We start from the raw sequence: 21479 nt of genomic DNA on the forward strand, positions 1-21479 counted from the left end.
TGCATTTTATCCCATCATATAAGGCAGATTAAAAATAAAGAAATACTGTAGATGCAAAATGCATTTGGGGAGTGACAGCTGGTTTTCTTATGTATCTATTTTCTTGCCTACTATCTTGTTCCACAAACAGGTTTATTTACCTAGTAATGTACATATGTGAATCCAAAGGATCCCAGTCAAGGAATGCTCTGAAACCAGCAATTAATGATGAAGGAAGATCATAAGGTCTTATGAATACAGCTTTCATAACAGATGACTGTCATATTGAAGTTATTTATCATAAGATGGAAAGAAATGTACAAAATACATTTAGCTCTCCCATGAGTTAAGTAAAAGCACAATAAAAATTTCAACAGGACCAGAAACCTTACATGCTTAGGTAATTACTGTACCTACTGTACCTAATTACTGTTATTACCTAATTACTGTTACTGTACTGTATTGTAGCACTGACAAAAACATAACAGCAGTAACAAATACTTTTTTCAATTTTTGCATGAAAGAACTATGATCAGCACTACTTTCATATTTAGGATTTATTGTGGGCTTTTCACAATAACTTTTATTACCAAAACTGCATTCAGGCAGTTAGATAACACACATAGATAATACATATGGCAGTCAATTATATTTTAATTTAAGCTTCTTATATAGACAAACAGCTCCATCCTATGCATGTCTACTCAGAAGTAATTACCATTATAATCGATGGGGCTTACTCCTAGATAAGTGTGGATAGAACTGTAGTCATAGTCCTTTCACATTATCCTGAAGTTGCTCCTGAATTCTGGGGAGCACTGGGTTAAAATCCTTGTTATGCTGTGCATTCTGTGTAACACATGGCTATCCCCTCTGCATTTTGGATAGTCATGTCTCTGCTTCTGTCTTGCCTACCTCTCAGTACTACCATAAAGATAACATGAAATAACTCCATGTATGCTGTACCAAGGTCTTGGGAGCAAGGGTGGAAAACAAACATGATAAATGCATAAATCATGGCATTATTCTTAGCGGAATGTGCAAACATCTCCATTGAGGTCACTAGTTCTATTTGTGGTGATTGATGTATGATGGCCCTCTCTTTACAATAAGTTATGAATATGTATATGTTAACTTTCCATTGTACAAATTTAAAACTTTCCTTTTTTAAACCGATGAGCTAATAGAATCAGAACTGAAAGGGGACGAAAAAACAGGTTTCCAAATCAGTTCTTACTATTGCTAAGCAAAGCAGTAGGATGACTTCCCCAGTCATCTGTTCATACATACAATCTAAAATGTCATTGGCCTTTTTTCTTTCTCACAGCAGCTTATCACTGACTCATGCTCAGTTTCTTATCCACCCTAATCCTCACATTTTAGTGGAATTGCTGCTGTCTAGTTTATTATGACCCATATTATCCTTGTATACTTGTAGTTTTTCTTATATATAATGAGATTTACAAAGATAAGTATAATGTATTTTTTATCTATCTATCCATCTATCTCCTAGTAACAAAATGAAATTTACAGTGTACAATGGCTGGGATCCAAAGAGCTGCATAGACTCATGAAAGAGGCTTGTGCCAGCTCAGTGCAAGTTTCTACGTTTTTGTTACTGTATGAACAGTTGACATCTATATCATGGTTTTGGAAACTCTTCTCATTTTCAAAAGACGTTTGGCATGTGGCATGAGGCTGCTATTCAAGAAAAACAAACCTACTAAAGCCCAATTTTGCTGGCAGAAGCTGCCAGTTCTTTTGGAACCCAGTCCCTTTACCTGAAGAGTATGGGCCACTGAAATCTCTTCAACATGAGGAGCATTGGCAGAAGGGAGGATGGAGCAGATGGATGTTTTGTTATGTCAACATGTTGGAAGAGAAGTAGGGAGCCTCCCCTTTATAAGCTTCTTTTAAGTGGGTAGGAGTACTTGGCTGAGGTGTGAACCAAATCATGTTTTGTTCTGTTCTAACTTTATAACAGACAGCAAGCTGCGGCTATCTTTATTCTTTGTAGGTGCAACGGGAAACAGAACTTCACATGCTTTTTACTGGGTCAAGATATAGAAAGAATTTTATATAAATTGTATGCCTTTGCTCTGACTACAATCCATAAAACATGTTTGCTCCCTACTAATCTAAGCATTCCTCAGGAAAATCCATATATATGGACTTGGACTGCACACTTCTTGATTTGGAATAAAATAGTTTAGTATAAGACCAGAAAAATCCAAGCTGTTTAGTTGTTTATATATTTAATGCTGGTACATCATTGCATTTTCCCCCCAAGTAGAGTCAATGATCACTCATATTGCTGAGTGATATGGAAGTACATTCTAGTCCTGGTTAAGCATTTGTGTGAAGATTCAGCTTAGTTTTTAAATGGTATAATTACTCCAAAGAAACAAAAGTTTCATCATCCCATTAGCTGAATTCCTTATATAGCTCGACTGAAACTAGTTGAGCTTATTTGCCAGCAATTACATAGAATATGGGGACAAATCACTTACAGCTCAATCCTGAGCTGCCCGGGGTGCACAGCTGCAGCCACATCCTGCATGCCTCAGCCTGCTGCGGGCAGCGCCTCAGGAGAAGGGGACTTTCGTCTCCTTCCCCCAGGTAAGGGAAGCAGCCCCACAATGGGGCTACTCACTTTACCGCCGACCTTTAGGTAAAGGCGTTCGTGTAGGGTGCCAAGCCCCACACAAACGCCTTGGATTCGGTGGAGTGGAGCTCCACAGGACCCGCCTCCCTCCCTCCCCCGGCACGCCTCCCACCCACCCTTTCTTCACTTCCCTGTCACACCTCCTCCCTGCCCTCTCTCCGCCCTCTGCCTGCCTCCCCCCTCCCCAGAATGCCTCCTTCCAGCCCCCCTCCCCACCCCCGCTTACCGTGCTGCCGCTCGGCGTCTGTTAGACTGCCTGGTGCTAGCCCAGTGCCGGCCAGCGCTGGGCTAGCAGGGATGCTGGCCTGGCGGTAAGCTTTGCAGACACACCTTATGGCACATTTGCGACAGTGTGCTCTGGCACAAAGCCAGAGCGCCGAGCTCAGGATTGGGCCCTCAATCCCTTATGAGGAGGCTGAGATGATCCCAAATCCAAAGGACTTCATTTTCTTCTGAGCTACAGCGGTTGACACCTTTTATTGTTGATCCTAGAACTCTACTGTCAAATATAATTTCTGTTCTTGAAGCCTCTAGAAATCCTGAGGGGGGAGGTTGAGATAAATCGATTATTCAGAAGTATTATACAGCAAAGAAGTACTATACATTATATAGAAGTATGTATATAAGTGTGTGTGTGTATAATTTCACTTCTGAAATGATAGATTTTTCTCCCTTCCCCCCACCCCCTCTGGCTTTCTAGACTGCTTGCATAACTGCAAATGTATCACTTTAGAACATTTAAAAACAATTTTAATTCTTTGTACTTTAACTGGGTTTACATTGTACTTACGTAATTACATTTTGTGAAGCATCCGAGCACCAGTTTGTGTGGATGGGCAGTATATGGCATTATAATTATTCTAGTCATACAAGAAACTGGATTTCTAACATATTATTGTAATGATAGAAGTAGATTAACAACCGAGACACAAGAATGTGTTCAACCAACAAAATCTTTGCATTTTTAAAAAATGACCTCTACACAACACATACATACTTTAAACAGGCTGTTTGTTATAGGAAAAGGGGAAAAAAAAGGCTGGGTGGGGGTAGGCAGGAGGCATGACAGGGAGGCGAGAGGTGGGGAGATGGCCGGGAGAAGGTGTGATGGGGGAGGGAGCAAGGAAGGAGGGAGGTGGGACTGGTGGAGCAATTCTCCACTGCAGGGGTCTCTAAACTTTTCAGCCGAAGGGCCACATCAAATAACTGGCAGTGTTGAGGGCCAAAAAAATAAAAATAAAATTTAAATAAATACATTAGAGATAGAACTTAGATGAATGAATGAATGAATGAATGAATGAATGGGCTCAAATCTCCAGGATTTCTCTAAGCACCAACAGCCCAAGAAATAAAGCACACACATAAAAGGGCCCCCATTCCCCCACCCCATAAGCACAACTCTGGTTGTACTTGGTCAACTATCCAGAGGCTCTCAGGGGATCAGAGGCTGACCACGGGCCAGATAAAGGCTCACTGCAGGCTGCATCTGGCCCCCGGGCTGGGGTTTCAAGACCCCTGCTCCACTGGATCCTGAGCATCAGGCTCGCCATCTGACACGGCAGCTTTTACTATTGCAGGGGTAATCTCTTTACCTGGGGGAAGGGGCTGCAGTGGCAGCCGTTTTCGCCCCGGGAGCTCAGGATTGGGCTCTTACTTACTACATTCTTTATTATATCACTAAGGTCCAAATCCTAATCAACTTTCTAGCACTGGCATAGCGGTGCCAATGGGATGTGTGCTGCATCCTGCAGTGGGTGGCACTCATGGAGGTCTCCTCAAAATAAGGGAATGTTTGTTCCCTTACCTCAGAGCTGCATTGCCCTTATATCGGTGCTGGAAAGTGGGTTAGGATTGCGTCTTAAAGGCACAATTCCAACCCACTTTCCAGTGCTGGCATAGCTGTGCCAGTGGGGCATGTGCTGCATTCTGCAGTTGGGGGGCAGTCACGGAAGCCTCCTCAGGTTATGGCAATGTTTGTTCCCTTACCTCGAAGTTGTATTGCCCTTATGTCAGTGCTGGAAAGTGGGTTAGGACTGAGCCCTAAAAGAATAAATCATGGTAAAATATAAATTATGATAGACCTAATGGGTGCATGAAATAGTCCTGAAGATGCTTGCAGTAACTACTGTTACTATGCTAGATGAGTGGTAGACACTGCAAAGATGATTACAACTTTTCATTTTGGAGTAAGTTAAGAAAAGGAAGGAAATAGAACTATAAGATTGGGTCACATCTAGGGACATGTGATCACCAGATTTTGTGCAACAGGGTCATATCTCCCCTTGGTTGCTGTTTGGCTAGAGCAGAACAATTCCATACAAATTTGGACAGTTATCCTGGAAGAAGATGACATTAGATCCATGAAAGCACCAGAACATTCCTGAAAAAGAAAAGCAGAGCATGTGCAAGCATTTGTGAGTAAAATTCACATAGTAACATGAAAGAAAAGTAAAAGAACATGCCTATAGATCCACAAATAAAGCAACAAATGGGAAAAAAAACAGACTCCTGAATAAGCAAGGTCCTAGAATTCTGACATTTTAGATGTTCTTCAGAAATTGAAGGAATTTCCCAGGAAAGTGTGGCTAGGATTGGGCTCTTAGAAGGATCAATCTGAAGATTTCTCTATTTGACATTTCAGGCTTCTTAAAACTTCCCTAAAGCTACAATTTAAAGACATTGTTCTAGCTAAAGAGACCACTAAGGCCAAATTACATTTGCTGTTCAGGTCTAACACATAATGGCCCAAATCCTAACCCATTTTCCAGCATTGGCATAGCTGTGCCAATGGAACGTGTGCTGCATCCTGCAGTTGGGGGCACTCATGGAGCCCTCCTCAAAGTAAGGGAATGTTTGTTTCCTTACCTAGGAGCTGTATTGCCCTTATGTTGGGGTTGGAAAGTGGGTTTGGATTGCGCCCAATGTCATGTGCAAGTTCTACTTTCAGGCATACATGTTGAACACATTCTGCTGTGTGCGCACACACTAGCCATCTTCTGTGCACACAAACATAAACTGAACAAAATAATTCCATACTATCTTGAGAAAAACCATGCACTTTATTAACTAATGGACTGGAACGTTTTCTACTAATGTCAAGACAGATGCTTAAGTCAAGTTAATATTAATACTGTGTTGTACTAGCACACACATGATTCTTGAGGGGGAGCATAAAGATTTTGGTTCAGATAACCAATAGGGTGCATTTATAATGAAAAACTAAATTTTGTACAAAAAAAATGGCAGCCGTGCCAAAGTTGTCCTAGAGTCCAGTATTATCAATATCCATTTCACAGAAAACTGCAGAAGCAGAGAAGAATTTATTTCATACACATTAAGCCACTTCTGCCCAACATTGCACATATGCAACAGGAACCAAATGTGTACACATGTGAGCCGGGCGGAAATGGGTTCTCTTTTAGGCATTTTTCCCCCGTGGGACATCCTGTACTTCTGAATAAACCCTCTGTACACTTCCTTTGGAGTAAGACCTATTGAATGAAGTAGGACCTATGTCCAAGTAAGAATGGACAAACGATCAGGCTGCATGTGTTTAGCAAGTTCTTTTTGAAATCAGTTAGGCTTACTTTCAAGAAACTATGCACAGCGTCAATGTGTATATTGTGTCAACGTGCTTAGTGCATTTCTTTATGCCTTTTACAATCCAAGCCTAGCCATACTTACTCGCAAGTAAGCCCCTTTCAATTCAGTGGGGCTTACTGCTATGTTAGTGTGCATGTAATTGTTATGGTTTTGTTTTCTTTGAAAAGCACAGACACATTTTACAGAAAAGAAAGGATTCCTACCTACACACCCTATAATGATGAGACAAGCATTACTTGCAAATGTACAGTACACCCCGCCCTGAAAAATGTAACACATGACTGTCAGGGGAGGCGTGTGGGAGACCAAGCTTCAGGCACAGCCACACTTCCACAATGCTGGAAAAGGAAGAGGAATCTGGTTACTTAGGCGTGGTCCCTCCTTTGCATACTTTGCTGCTGAGCAAGTAGTGTGAAAACCTTCAGCTTGGCAAATAAAAGGGGGGGGCTGAACAGTCTTCTCAGGGTCTGGGTTCTCAAAATGCTGCCTGTACTTACATCCACATGGAAATAAGAGTATAAACAGGGGCAGATTCCTCAAGCTTTGCTGTCACTGCTGTCCACATCCAATCCCTGGGAAGGAAAAGAAAAAGAAAGGGGGGGGGGAGGAGGAAGAGACACACCTATGGGGCTCAGCTCCTTCAGGGGGAGGCTAGGAATGCTGCTGCTGCTGCTGTGAGAAACAATGAGTGGCAGGCTTAGGTCACACCAGTCCTTGGCAGGGGGAGTTTAGAGCAGGTGTTGGGCATTAACAGCCTCACTTTCCTGAGAGTAAGCTCCAATGACTCTAATGGGACTTACTTCTGAGTAGAGAGGCATAGGCTTGGGCTCTGCTGTCAGGCAGATGATCGCTCTGGGGGTCACATTCCCTGCCTAGCTTAATGGCTTTGGGAGGACCCCTGCTCCAGCCTCCTGGCTGGAGGGGTGTCAATGCTGACCGAGGTTGCAATCTTAGTCACCCTTTCCTGGGAGTAAGCTCCACTGACTGTAATGGGACTTACTTCTGAGGAGACAGCCCTAGGCTTGGGCTCTGAGGCTGCAATCCTATCCACGCTTACCTGGGAGTAAGCCCCATTGACTCTAATGGGACTTACTTCTGAGGAGACATACCTGGGCTGGCGCTGTGAGGGCGAACGACGGTCCAGGGCTGAGCGGTGTGGCTGGCGGGCATCCAGTGTCGGGAGTGCTGAGGAGAACTTCTGGACTGCCGGCGAGACGTGGTGGAAGGCTGGCCGGGAGAGCCACACGTGTGCTCGCCCCTTCCTCAGGCTGCCAGCCCCCCGCCCAGGCGCCTTGAGCGGCCAGGGAGAGCCTCGCAGGGGACGAGGCTGCTGAAGGGGCGGGTGGAGGGAGGCAGGAAGGAAACCGGGGGGGGGGGGCGATCGTCTGCACGCCTGCTTGGAAGCGGGTCCCGCGTGGGCAGGCTGCAGTCCGATCCTCCCCTACCTGGGAGTAAGTCCTATTCTCTATAATGGGGCTTACTTCTGAGCAGACACGCACAGGATGGGGCGCTCAGTGGGACTCGCTGCCAGGTGACAGCACAGCATGTCTACTTGGAAGTAAGTCCCATTGAGTTCAATGAGGCTTACTCCCAGGTAAGTGTGTACCGCCAGACACCAGAATCACCCTGCGTTTAGAGCCCTCTCCGTAAAGAGGAAGCTGCCCCTTTAAGAAGGAAAAAAAAATCACTCGGCAGTTCACCCCTCCCTCCCGCGCAGGCGCACAAGGCTCTCCTCAACCTCGCCCCCCCTATTCCAACACCTCAATTGAGGAAGGGCTGCGGTCGCGACACAATCGAAAGCGCGCGCACGTCCCCACTGTGTATTTGATAAGCCCCTGCGCGCATGCGCATGAGTAGTAACACACGCACACACAGCGCGGTCGGGACTCCCCCTTCGCCAGAGTCACGTGACCGCGGCACGCCCCAACGCAAGATCCGTTGAAGCAGTCAAGAGTTTCTGAAGGAGTTGGTGTCTCGTGCACAAAGGCGTGGGGCTGGGGTGGGGGGAAGGAGAGCGCGTGAGATGCAGCGCGTGCTCGCCAGTAGCAACCATCCGAGGCAGCACGCGCCCGTCCGTTAGTTACACTGAGGCGCGCGAGCACACACATCACGGGCGCGCGTGTTAGCACCGCCGCGTTCCTTCTCGCTTCACAGAAGTCATTCAGCCCGCCGCCCCTGCCCCCACCCACCCCGCCGCCGGTCGCCAGCCGAATCCCCAGCCTCTCTCCCAAGCAAGGGGCGGGGCGGGCTGACTCCGCCAAGTGGCGGCGCCGCCGCTGCTGGCTGATTAACGGCTGCCCGCCCCGCCCCTGCTCCTTCGTGGCTCCCTCCCCGCCCCCAGTCCCCTCCCCGCCACCGTCGTTCGCTGCTGCCGCTGCCAGCGCAGCCTGAACTGAAGCGAACTCCAGTGCGGACTGAGGCGGAGAAGGGCGACGGCGGCGGCGCTGAGACTCGCCGGCCACGAGCGGGGGGGAGGCAGGCGAGCGGGCGGAGCGGCAGCACCAGTAGTAGGAGCACCGCTGGTGGCCGGGAACAGCCCTGCAGGCGGCGGCGGCGGGGACCTCTCGGGAAGCAGCAGAGCAGCCCGCCCCTCCTCGCCACTCGCTCGCCTGCCTCCCTCCCCCGCCGCGGAGACAGACCGGGGGGCGCAGCGGCGGCACCACCAGCACCGAGCGGGAGGAGGAGAAGCCGCGGTCGACGCCTGCGTGTTCGGGGAGGGGGCCCCGCCGAGCCAGGAAGAAGAGGAGGAGGGGGAAACGCCGAAGAGGTCTGCGCCGGCCGCGGGTGCACGGCTCTGGGGAAAGGCTTCTTCCAGCGGGAGCGGCGGCAGGAGGGCGCAGCGGCGGCGGAGGCTCGCTGGAGGACTAGGGCGCAGCCCTCGGCGGAGGAAGGGCTGGGGGGTGTCGACGGCCGCAGAGTTTTCTTCTCCCCCGCGGGCGTCTTTCTTCTCCCCTTCGCCCGGGACCCGGCGGCGTCTGCTGGCGGCTTCTTCGTGGACGGCACCCCCCTTTTCCCGCTCCCTCCTTCTCCCCAGCCCCCTCCCCCGACCTTAGGGGGGGCAGAGGCCTCCCCAGACCCTCCGCCACAGCCACACACCCCGTCTCTCCCCCGCCTGGCGGGCGCCCAGTGCGGTGGTTGGGTGAGTGCTGGTGCGGGCGCTCGCTCGCTCTCTCCGCGCGTGTGGAATATGGTGGGGGAAATGGAAACCAAGGAGAAGCCCAAGCCGAGCCCCGATTACCTGATGCAGCTGATGAACGATAAGAAGCTCATGAGCAGCCTGCCCAACTTCTGCGGGATCTTCAACCACCTCGAGCGGCTGCTGGACGAAGGTAAGGGGGAAGCCATGCGAGACTCTCCTCCCCGGCTGGAGGCGGTGGGGAAGCGCGGGGCTTTCTTCCTCTTCCCCCCGGACCTGGGCCTCCAGGCGCACCGACCGCCCTGCCTTTCCTTTCTCGTTCCCTCTCTGGTCCCTTTAATGGCGTCTCTCGGCCTTCCACTCCCCCCAGGAACAAAGAGAAGCAGGAAGTCTCTCCACCGAAGTTTCGGCCTTTGGGGGCCCGAAGAAGACAGGGAGCGCAGTCCCTCCGTGTTTGCGCGCCCTTGTCTTCTGCAGAGCTTCCTCCGGGGAAGACACAGCTGCCACCCTGGGAAGGGGGGGGGAGACGAAGGGAGCCCCCACGGCGGCGTGGAGCCTGGAGACCCCCAGACCCGCCTGGAAAAGTGCGGGCCCGGTGGTAGGCTCGCAAGCGAGTTTGGCAGTGAAGAAAGGAGGGACGGGCGGTGTGGTCGAAGCGAGGCTGGCTGGCGCGGGGAGGCGGTGGAAACCTCCGGAGGGGCTCACTTTCTCGGCCACCAGAAAGCCGACGCGCGTCAGCTTGGACTCCCCAGAACGAGCTCCAGTTCAGACTTGGGAAAAGTTCGCGCCTGGCCTCTTTGGGGAGGTGGATCCCTCGATGTGCCGCTGCTCGGCTCTTCGGTTCCAGGCCGTGTGCCTGGTTCCCTTCTTTCTCCCGGTCGACCCCCGCCCCGCACATTTTCGTCCCGAGCTTGCTTGTCAAAGGGTGCCAGCTCCAGGCTGCACCTCTCTGGTGCAGTCTTGCCAGTTGAGGGTCTACAGTCCTCCTTCTGAGTTGTTCTGGTGATTGAAGTGGCTTAAATTGCAGCCAGAGGCTTCACGTAATGGCGTTCCTCGAGTTTTCTGTCCGAAGCCTAGTTTTGACTGGGTCTGTCTCAGAGGTTGATTCCTCGTTTTTAAGAAAAAAAACAACGTCTTGGGAATTCACGACTTCCCAGAATTTTCAAGACGACGTGGAAAACCCATTATTGGTCTGTGGTTTTGTCACTTAGATATGAAAGGTGCTGTCATTGAATTTCAGCTCCAGTTTGGGTGATTTTGATTTTTTCCCATTGGAAGAGTTGTATGGAGACTTCAGTCTGGACTTAACAAATATCTTGGCTGCGTTTTGAAGTGGAAGCACTATTGCTCTTCTACTTTTGGAGTAAATGGCTGTGGGGTGCGAATCAAAAATTGGAATTCTATTTCTGATTAATTCCTTTTTGGACAATTGTGTTCTGTAAGATGGACATCAAAATGATGCTACTTAGAAAGTAGTATTTTTTTTAAAGTTGCAAAACTGAACATAGTCATAACAATGGACTTTAAGAAGTTCCTGATCAAAGTTTGATCTGGGAAGGGAGGCACAAGATCAAAGGAGTGAAACATTTCTAGTGTCAAAAGGACATTGCAAGAAGTATATGTGAGGTCACTGCATCTTTTGAATATGGTGTAACCTTGTAGCTCTAGAAGTCTTTACCAGTTCATAAAGTTTTAAAAAGTCATAAGGAAGGACTGGAAAGTTTTCTAATTCAACAGTTGAGTTGTTTCTCGTCCTGTCCTGTCCTTTTTTTAAAAAGTCTTTTTTGGGAGAGCTGAAGAAAAAAGGTCACCTGCTCCTTTAAATCATTTTGCTCTTTCCTGTTTGTGTTGACTCCTGGGTGGAAGAACTGTGAAGGCAGAAAAACTTTCTGGAATGTTGAAAAAAAGGTTCCCATGCAAATTAAGTGAATGGTTTAAATGTGTTAATATTTGAACACTAAGGGGCGCCAGTTCTTTCTTTTTGAAAACATTTGTAAGATTTTATGGCTTTTACAAAGGTTTATGTCAAAATCAACAAGTTTACAAAAGTCTTACCAAGTTTGTAAGATGTAGAGATTAAACCATAAGCATATGCAACATACGGGGCTATTTTGGGTGGTGGTTTACTATTTCCCCCCCCTCCTAAATAGTGTGGAAAGTTTCTTGCAGCTTCTGTTAAATCTATGAAATGTTGTGTTTAGAAGTTTATGAAACAGGAGATAGTTTATATTTATATTTTTATTCTTAATTTTCTGCATCGTTCACATACAAGCTTGTAAAGAAACTTTTAAAACTTTGTGGCAACTTAAAATGTTTAAAGGTGCATTATTTTTGATTTAATATTTGTTCCGAGTTTTGCTAAACTTAAAGCTTGCAATACAATGAAGCAAGTAAATGAATTAGAACGTGTACTTTAAATTAGTATATTTGTTTAACTATGGATCAATTCACACTGCCTTCTAATTTTGCTTGTAGGAATAAAGGTGTATTTAGAGGCTTTGGCCAAAATCTGCATTTTGTTATATGAAATATGCCTTTGCATATTCAAAGATGTAGAAAAAAATATAAAATAGTTTGCACCAAATAGGTGCAAGCTTTTAGGAGGGTGTTTTCATTTGTTTGTAAAGAATGTGCATGGTGGCAGGGATATCAGAAATGTTTTCTGTACTGGTTTTCAGCATCCTGTAGGAATCTGAGGGAGGAGGACTTTTTCTAAATTAGGTTTTGTTTCCTGCAATTATTGGCTAATGTCATGATCACAAATTGTTGTGATTTGAGCATTTTCAAAAGCTAAAATTCAATTTTTACATAAACAGCAGCTTGTTGAATGAATTTTGCTTCTGCCCCCTTGTGTTATGAGACTGGAGGTTGGATGTTTAATAAAGTTCGTGGAGAGTGATCCAAATGTTGCTGTCAAATATATGGAGGGAGACACGGATTCAAAGCTTAAGAGACTTTTAAGTATGTGAGACTTACATGCAGAAGCTTAAGCCCAGTTCCGCTATGTAGGTGTTTTGAGGGTAGAAAACTTTTATTATTTTAAATTCATAATTGAATGTAATGAGAGTAACTAGTCTGTGCTCTTATGGACACAAAGCTATTTCTTTTCAATTTTATGCTATTTCTTTATGGAATATATAGAGGTATATGCCAACAAATCAGACTTTGAATGTATTGATTGTGAATTCTGCATTTTGATAAAAGTTGCCTCCAAACCATTCAATACACAAAGTAATTCGTTCTTTAAAAAGAAAACAGTTCTAAAAATACTACCATGCTTTTAAACTAAGTTGGAGAGAGATCCTATTGCAGTGCCTAGAGTAGCAACAGTTACACTGTAGCATAAACACATAGCACAGAAACTATGCTTCATATTTACTGCTTACTTTTGTTTTACTTTCGGCATGCAATTCAGCCTCTAAATATATATTTTAAAACTTGTTCTTTATCTAAATGGATTCTTTCTGATGATTATGTGTTATAATTGCAGCAAAATGTTACTGGAGCAGCCCTAAAGTTTTTCCATTTGATGTTATGTAATTAACTGACTCTAAGGCAGGCTGCTTACATTTAAGTAATTGAGACCATCTGTAAAAAGTAAATTTATTTTCAGTTTTTGTAATAACGTTTTCTGCAGTTATATGTATATGATATTAGCAAACTGAAAGATTAAATTATAGCTGTAATAAATTTAGATTTAAGTAATCTGGGGAAAAGGTCTTATGAGTGGTTTGTCATCAAAACAGAACTTAAATTTCATCATTTAAGACTTCAGAATGTTTATGCTATTTGACTTAACCTAACATTACTTTGTTTGTTTCGGTCTTGGCAGCATTTACGCTACCTATAAGTCTGGGCAGTATTCTTTTTGGAATATTGGGCTTTCCTGTTCTTGATTCCTTATGGGTCTCTTGTTTTACACTTGTCTTTATAGTTGGCATGATTCCCATGATGAAACATGAACATTTTTGTGGAAGCTTGGCATCCATGTGAATATTTCAGAGAAGATGCATGATTAGAGACCTGGTATTTTGCTCTTGCAGGTTCCAGTTCCTTTCCCCTGGGAACAGCAAGATGAACGATTAATTCTGATTCCATAGGAGTTATTTTGATTGTTATTCTTATGCTGAATAATTGGTTAGTTTTTAAGGTGCTATAAGACTGTGTGTTTTTGCTGCAACAGACTACCTCACTGGAAATAATTATTCTGTGAAAACAAGCTTTCTGGGAATGGCCCCTGAGATACACAACTTTATTCCTTTGCAAGGGTCAACTTGTGCTGTAATGGGATGTGTGTGCTTACCTTCTCACATTTAAAAAAACAAAACAACCCTTTGAGTAATTCTGTTTCCTCTGGGCAAGGAAAGGCAACCTACCCAGCAGCCCTCATGATCTGTGTCTAATACATGCACAAGATTGGGCCTTGGAGATAGTGCTCAAACAATTGATCATCAAAATGCTCCTAAAACTTTGTTTTGCTCCTGGCCTCTGCTGCCTTTCAGGAGTTGAATGACCTAATAGAAGTACAAAGTTAAAATTGAGGCCCTTTGTATCTTCTGTGCCATGTAATCCGAGTTTAAACTTTTAGCAGTGAAGAACAAAAGTATTCCTGTTCTTGAAAACGATTTGAAATGAGCTACATTTCTCACAAGATATTAAAGCAAATTCTGTTTACAAACAAATGATTTTAACAGTTTGCCACACCTTTAGGGTTATGTTGGTGTACCAATTAGCATGGTTCGGTCTGGCTGTTTTCAGGAACTTTGGGATTCTGTTTTTGTTAGGGAAAAGATACGCATGCAGGTTCACAAAAGGTTCCCCATACTCTTACAATTCTACGTACCTTCTATTTGTTTATGAGCTGAGACAATCAATTTTGTTACTGTTCTTGAAATAGTCAAAGCTAAAATTTTAGGAGTTCAGTAATTTTTAGAAGGTACTGTTTCATTCATTTTTAAATAGAATTGCATACAAAGGCATTGCGTTGCATTTCATTCATAAAGATCTGATATAAAACAGAATCAGATTTAGACCATTATGCTACTTAGAAGAGGAAGACGTGTTCTGATAAGGTTATCTCTTTTCATAAAGTAATGTAAATACAGTATTTCATGGGTGCATGTTTTTCAGGGTAACTTCTCAGATTACCAGTTTTTCCATTAATAAATGGAAGCCATTTCATGTACAGAGTAACCTGCATGCAGACATTGATGGAGCATGCTTGCTATTGATGTGCTTACAGTTCCTCCTAAGTTTCTAGTCAATTTAATAGTTATTAAATGTAAGGAATGTTTTGTGCTTAGAGCAGTTTCAAATTTGAGAAGTTCTTTACAAAGTTTTTAAGCTAAATAGAAATGCTGAGATTCTAAAGCCGATTTAGAATCTATTCAATAGATGGCACCTAAGATATCTATTTGCTGGACTTGCTGGACTTGCTTTAGAAGTCCAGTTGAAACCATTCATAATTGGAAACTGACTTGTGTCTGGTTCAGTTTGTGTATTGGAGAAGTTTGTAAAATAAGAAATATAGTGCGTCTGGGAGAATTTATTGCTGATAAATCCAACTAGTTAGGGTATATCTTGTTGAAATAAAATATTTCTGAAGTGTTTCTGATCCATTGCAGTCTTTGCTGTGAGAAAGCAAAGAAGAAAATGTTTTTTCAGGCAGGTAAATGCTATCGTACTCTTGGTTAGAAGGTGCAAAGTAACAAGAATTTAATACTTTGATATATAGTATAGATAGGACTACACTGTTAACGTAGAATATGTAAAATAGTGCTTATTAAGGTAATACATGTGAATATAGTTAAATTTGTTGAAGGCCCAAATCCTAACCAGCTTTCCAGCACTGGCATAGTGGTGCCAATGGGATGTGTGCTGCATCCTGTAGTTCGGTGGCACTTGTAGAGACCTCTTCAAAGTAAGGGAAATTTGTTCCGTTATATCGGAGCTGCATTGCTCTGAGTGCTGGACAGTGCGTTAGGATTGCACCCTAAAGGGTGCATCACTGGATTGCATCCAGTGCACCACAGGATTGCATCACTGTGCATACCTGATTGGTAGTTGTGATGGTTGGTTAGAACAAAAATGGGCAGAGTAACGTCTAGATCCTGTATTTTCAAAATATGGGCTATAGCTTTTTGTGATGGTCCCTATTACCCAGTGGTACTCAAACTTTTATGGCCAGTGGCTCCCTTGACCCCCGTGGCTGTTGGCCATGACTCCCCGTCATGTTCCTGAGGGCTGGAAGTGACATCATTAAACAGGAAGTGATCAGAAATATTAACTATATTAAATATAATATTATAATATTATATTTATTATAATATAGTATTAAATATTAAATATATATTAACTATATTAATATTATATTAATGATATCATTAATTAAATGCAGATCTTAAAAGTATATTATTAATACACAGAAATATACATGCTTTATAAATGATCGGCTGCTGATCACTGTTGGAGATAGGATGCTGGAGTAGGTAGATTTTGTCTGGTCCAGGAGTACTCATTTTTTTAAACTTTGTAAGCATACCAATAGAATTGTTTTATCAAATAAACTTTTTGAACAACCAGTCTGACCAACATTACGCACACCCACCCCTGTGGACCCCAATCCAACTAGTCATTTCTCCCATTCTCCTTGAATAGGATCGAACCCTTTATTAATCTAATGAAATTAAATTTTTCCAGCAGCTGGTGGGGGAAACAAAAATAGACCATGCAAATATATCAGAGCTGATAAGGGTTTGGATAGGAAGCTGATTGGTTTCCTATACTAGGAGATGCACAGCTCAAGCCTATTCATGTCTACTCAGAAGTAAGTCCCATTCGAGTCAATGCAGCTTACTCCCAGGAAAGTGTGGATAGAATTGGGCTGGCAATCACTTCATTAATGGCTGATAAGTATTCTCTTCAAATAGCAAGGTTCATCACTTTAAAAATACAGCCTTTCCTCTTCAGTCAAACAAGATTAATAAATCACTTTAAAAACAGTACCACGCCTCCCCTTTGAGTTCCTGGCGCCGCCCTAAAAAACTTCGCCTCACACTGCTATAACCCATGATATACAATGATATACTGTTTATGCTGTACATAAACAGCAGCTTGTTGAATGTGGAGCAGCTTGTTGAATGTTGGAGCGTGAATTCCATTCCCTGACCTGCCGCGATTAGGAAAAAGTGTTGTGCTAAGTCAGAACGGGAAATGACGTGTTTTACACAAATTGCATAGAGTTAAGCAAATATGCTACTGCCTGACACTTGGGGATGGAAGGAAACTAAGGCAGCAATTCTCAGTCACCTCCCACTCAGCCCTCCCCATTGCCAGCTGTCCCCACTCCCTGGCAAACACTCCCTTGGTTTTTTAAAGCAATTCCCTCTGTTACTACTGTGTGTGTGTGTATGTGTGTGTGAGAGAGAGGGGGGGAGGGGGTTCCCTCCTTCCCCTCTTCAGCCTCTTTGCTGGCTCAGGGGCTCCAGGAGTCTTACTGTTCCTTCGCAAGAGGAACCTCTTCCATGGCTCCAGGGCCATTTCCCTGCCTGTGCAATGCAAGGCGGAGCCTTTTTGCAGTACTTTGGGCTGCCTTGAAACGGAGCAAGACACCAGGGCAAAGGGGGCAAAGGTGTGTGCGACTTTGAATTCCCCGCACCCGATTCGTATTGAGATAAATCTAAAAATAAAATAAATCTGTGGATTTATTAAAAAAATAGATTAAAAAATCCGTGGATAAATAGGTTGCACCCGTATGTGTATATAAAATCACTAATATTCCCGACTCATGTTCACCTTATGATCTACTGCAAAATCAACATCCCTTTTGCACAGTTAACCTTCAAGCCAATTATTGCTCATTCTGTACCACAGCCTTTGATAACTGCAAAGCCTTGCATTTGTCTTTTTTCAGTATCATTTTGTTAGCTTCAGTGTAGTATTCCATTCTATCAGAGTTCACCTGAATTGTACTTACTGTCCTCCAAAGCTATTCCTTCTAGTTTAATGTCACCTGTGAATTTGATAAGAATTCCTTTTAGCCCTTTAACTAAGGTTGCAGTCCTGTACACACTGCTGATTATGCCTGTTTGCTCAGTGAGGCTTACATCTGAGTAAATGTGCCTAGGGTTGTGCTGCAAGTTCATTGATGAATAATTGGAAGTATATTTTATTTGAGTCTGGAGATAAGGTACTTCTATTTAAAACAGCTTATAACTATCCCCCCCCCCCCAAATATTAATTGGATACTATGTACAGTACTCTTCTGTCTTTCTTTATTGGTGGACCTTGGGTTTTTGAAAATTATTCGTTTAGGAGCTATTGTAGTAGTTAAGGGGGTCATGAAGCTCCTACTTAAAATCCCAGCTGAGCTGTATGACCTTGGGCAAATCACTACCTCAGCCTTTGCTTATCATTGGGATAATACTGATCTTCTTTATGGGGTGATTGGATTACTGTACTATGGTATTACTTCGAGTGCCTTGAACATTTAGGAAAAGTATAAATACTGTACTGACTACTGTTTTGTTGCCTCTGCCTTAACACCATTGCATTCTATATGTCTGTGTCCTGTCATTCCTTTATTCTTACTGTGATTATCCCCTCATACTATTGCAGATTAAAACAGATTACAGTGGACCCTCACTGTACAAAGGTAATCTGTTCATTGTATGAACCTGATAATGCATGGTTTTGGATAATTTGTTCCAAGACCTGGGAAGCGGAAGTTTCTCCCACAGAACTATTCCTAAAAGGTGATTTGAAAGGTACCTACTGCCCTGTTTAGGGGCCATGATTATCAGTTTATCACACCATGTTGTTATAAAACACAAAATAAAAGGCCATATCAAACATTGCATCGGCTGCACTGATTTGCTTCTCTATCACCCATGAGGTGCCATTGATTGCAAGGTGCTGTTGATGGCAAATGTAAGCCCATTGTCAAGTGAATAACTTCTTGTATAGTGACCCTTGTTTTCACCACGGCAAGTCCACTGTAAAGTGTGAACCCATTGTAAAGTGAGGTTCTACTGTTTTATCATACTTTTATACTTTGCACTGATTTATGAAGTGTAGTAAACTGGAAAGTAAGTACTTCAGGGAAATTTATGTAGTTATTATAGTTGGGTTTATTGTAAAATGCTATCATTTTATAAGCTTATGTGAATGCTTATCTTTGCCAGTTACTGTTTTCTGTTTATATTCAAAATAGTCAAAATAGTTTGGGAATCACTGACTTAAAGGAAAAGCAACATGTTGATTAGTTAGAACACTTTCCAGTTTTTTAGAAGTGTTTCATCCTTGGTTCATTAGCTAGCATGATTCTTCTAGACCACTTTGGCAGGGATGTGACTGGAAAATATTTTGTGGTGTCTCTACTTGTAGTTGCCTGGTAGATTCCAGAACATAGGCAAGTAGTAGTCCTCCAGCACTATCTTTGGAGCAGGGGTAGAGGTTGTGAATCAGTGCCTGGTAGCTGTGAAGGGCTGGTTGTGAGTCAATAGTTTGGAACTAAATCCAGGCAAGACAAAAAGTGTTTATAAGAAACTCATTCTGAGAAAGGGTTCCTTACTATTCTGAATGGGCTACACTTCAAGGATCAGATGTACAGTCCAGAAGTGATTCTGTACTTAGCTTTGCTATTGAATGTGCAGGTATCCAATTTTATCCAACTTCAGCAGTTGTGATCCTTGAAGAAAGCATTTCTGCCTACAGTGATCCATAAGTTAGCCATGTCTTATTTGAACGATTGTACTGCACAATCCCCATGGCTACCCTTTACGACTGTTCAGAAAATGCTGAAACAGAGGTCCTTTTGAATGCTGTCAGTCTGAGCATATTACATCTGTGTTCCGTATATCATATTGACTTTCTTTGTGTTTCAAAGCACAGTTAAGGTGCTGGTTATTGCTTTAAAAACCTTGCATGGCTTGAAACCGGGGTATCTGGAGAACTGTCTCCTTCCGCATCAACCTGCATGTGCTCTCCAGGTGTCATAGGAGGCTCTGCTTGTCCCTTGCTCAGGAAGCCTGGATGACTGCTATCCTGCCAGCCTTCACTAGGGCAGTTAAAACTAGTGTGTGTTTGAAACTTTTTGTGTTCTTCGGTGAAGTTTTAATAATGTTTAAATCATTTTAACACTGCAGTTGTAAGCTACCTTGGTTGTCCTCTTTAAGAAGATTGGACAGATCACAAGCCTTGATGGGAACCGTATACACAACCTTCTGATTTTAGCGAGAGCCTGTCTCTGGGTGTTGGATACAAAGGAGTAGCAACAGGATATGATATCTTGTCTTGAGTGCTCCCTGAAGCATCTGGTGGGTCGTTGTGAGGTACAGGTAACTGGAGTAGGTGGCCTTTGGCCTGATTCAGCACAGCTATTCTTAGGTTCTAACACAGGGGTGTCCAAAGTTTTGGACAGGAAGGCCACATCATCTCTCAGACACTGTGTTGGCAGCCGGGGGAAAAATAATTAATTTACTTTTAAAATTTGAATAAATTTACATAAGTTTACATAAATACGTATATTAAAGATGAACTTACATGAATGAATGAAGGTCTTGCAATAGCTCAAGGCCTTTGCTGCCGCTACTGCATCAGTACTGCTACTGTATCACAGATGTGAAACAACAAGCAGTGGAGGGAGCCCTCATCCCACAGCTCATGCAAGAGGTCAAACAATCTCCCTCAAGCTGAGAGCAGTTGTGTCACGCCAGTGCGGGCTCCAACAAATCTCCAGAGGGCCAGAGGCTCATTGGAGACTGGGGGCTCCCTGAGGGCCGCATTGAGAGGCTTCGAGGGCCACAAGTGGCCCCAGGACCACGGTTTGGGCACCCCTGTTCTAACATAATAATAATAATACAGGTATTTATATACCGCCTTTCTTGGTCGTCAGATTTTTCCTCAGACTTCAATTCAAGGCGGTTTATATAGGCAGGCAATACTAAATCCCAATAGGGATTTTTACAATTGAAGAAGCTTCTGTCTTTCAAGAACCACAACATTTCAGATGGATCTTTTATGACCTGGTATCACATTCTGGCCTCCATTTTCTTCCCACACAGGCTGACAGCGGCCAAAGAGCAGGTGGAATAACTCAGCATAACTCGGCTAGGCTTGTCAGCTGCTTTAGGGTCTTGCTGTTCACGGTGCTGGTGGCCTTGAACTGGCGACCTTCGGATGTTATCTTCAGGCAAACGGAGGCTCTACCCTCTAGACCAGACCTCCTGCCTATTCAACATAGTATGAATAAGAAAGCAACTTATCAATTCTGCAGTGTTGAAGAATGTTAGCAAGAAAGTTGATAGTGATGAATTGGATGGAAGTTAGCGCTGAAATAGATACGTCTATAGATCACTGTTGAACTGTACTCTTCAGGAGTGGCGGCCAAAACAGGTCTTTATGCCTTTACTCTGCCTGCTTCTGAAAGTGTGGACACCCACAGAAAGGTTCCTGATGGATCTGTTGAGTTTGGTTTATATGGGAGAATACACCCCTTGAAATACATAGCTATTTCAAGGTAAACGACAAGCACCATTCAGTGTGCTGGAAATGGATTGGTAACCAATGGAACTGTTTTTAGAACTGATGAAATATGATCCCATCAGTTGGTTCCTGTTAGCAGTCTAGCAGCTGTACTAACTGAAATTTACAAACAGGCTTGAAAAGCAGTCTCATGTATAATGTATTACCATGGCTTGGCTAACTGGTCAGTTGTGCTGTATTTGTCCAAGAGGGGATATAGCTGGTTGAAGGCATTTCAAAAAACATGGTTTCCAATGACAAAACTGAACCTATGAACCCCTAGTCTGGGAACCTTATTTGCAGGGAGTGCAGCTTCATGCAGAATAGGTTGAACACCACTTCTCCAGGCCAGGGGTGTCCAAACTTTTTGGCAGGAGGGCCGGGGCAAAAAAAGAATTAATTTACATTTCAAATTTGAATATATTTACAGAAATGGATATGTTAGAGATAGAACTTATATGAATGAATGAAGGTCTTGCAATAGCTCAAGGCCAGCCTTTCTTTTGCTGCCACTGCTGCATCACACATGTGAAACACATTATCCCACAGCTCACATGAGAGATTGAACAGTTG

At 43.8% G+C, this 21479-nt stretch overlaps 1 protein-coding gene across 8 annotated transcripts in view; it reads left to right on the plus strand.

The window, feature by feature from the left end:
- The first annotated feature begins 8595 nt into the window (after window positions 1–8595).
- The window catches only part of QKI (QKI, KH domain containing RNA binding), a 169084-nt gene continuing 156200 nt past the window's right edge, over window positions 8596–21479 (plus strand). For 3 of the 8 annotated variants that reach the window (XM_066616310.1, XM_066616364.1, XM_066616374.1), the window contains exon 1: window positions 8597–9576. In XM_066616310.1, the coding sequence (XP_066472407.1) occupies window positions 9435–9576 (142 nt within the window). In that variant the 5' untranslated portion in view covers window positions 8597–9434. Of the gene's footprint in view, window positions 9577–21479 lie in introns of all 8 variants that reach the window. The other 5 variants (XM_066616329.1, XM_066616339.1, XM_066616356.1 and 2 more) reach the window with 4 other exon arrangements.

Source organism: Tiliqua scincoides, chromosome 1, assembly GCF_035046505.1.
Source record: "Tiliqua scincoides isolate rTilSci1 chromosome 1, rTilSci1.hap2, whole genome shotgun sequence".
In the NCBI taxonomy this organism is placed as follows: domain Eukaryota; kingdom Metazoa; phylum Chordata; class Lepidosauria; order Squamata; family Scincidae; genus Tiliqua; species Tiliqua scincoides.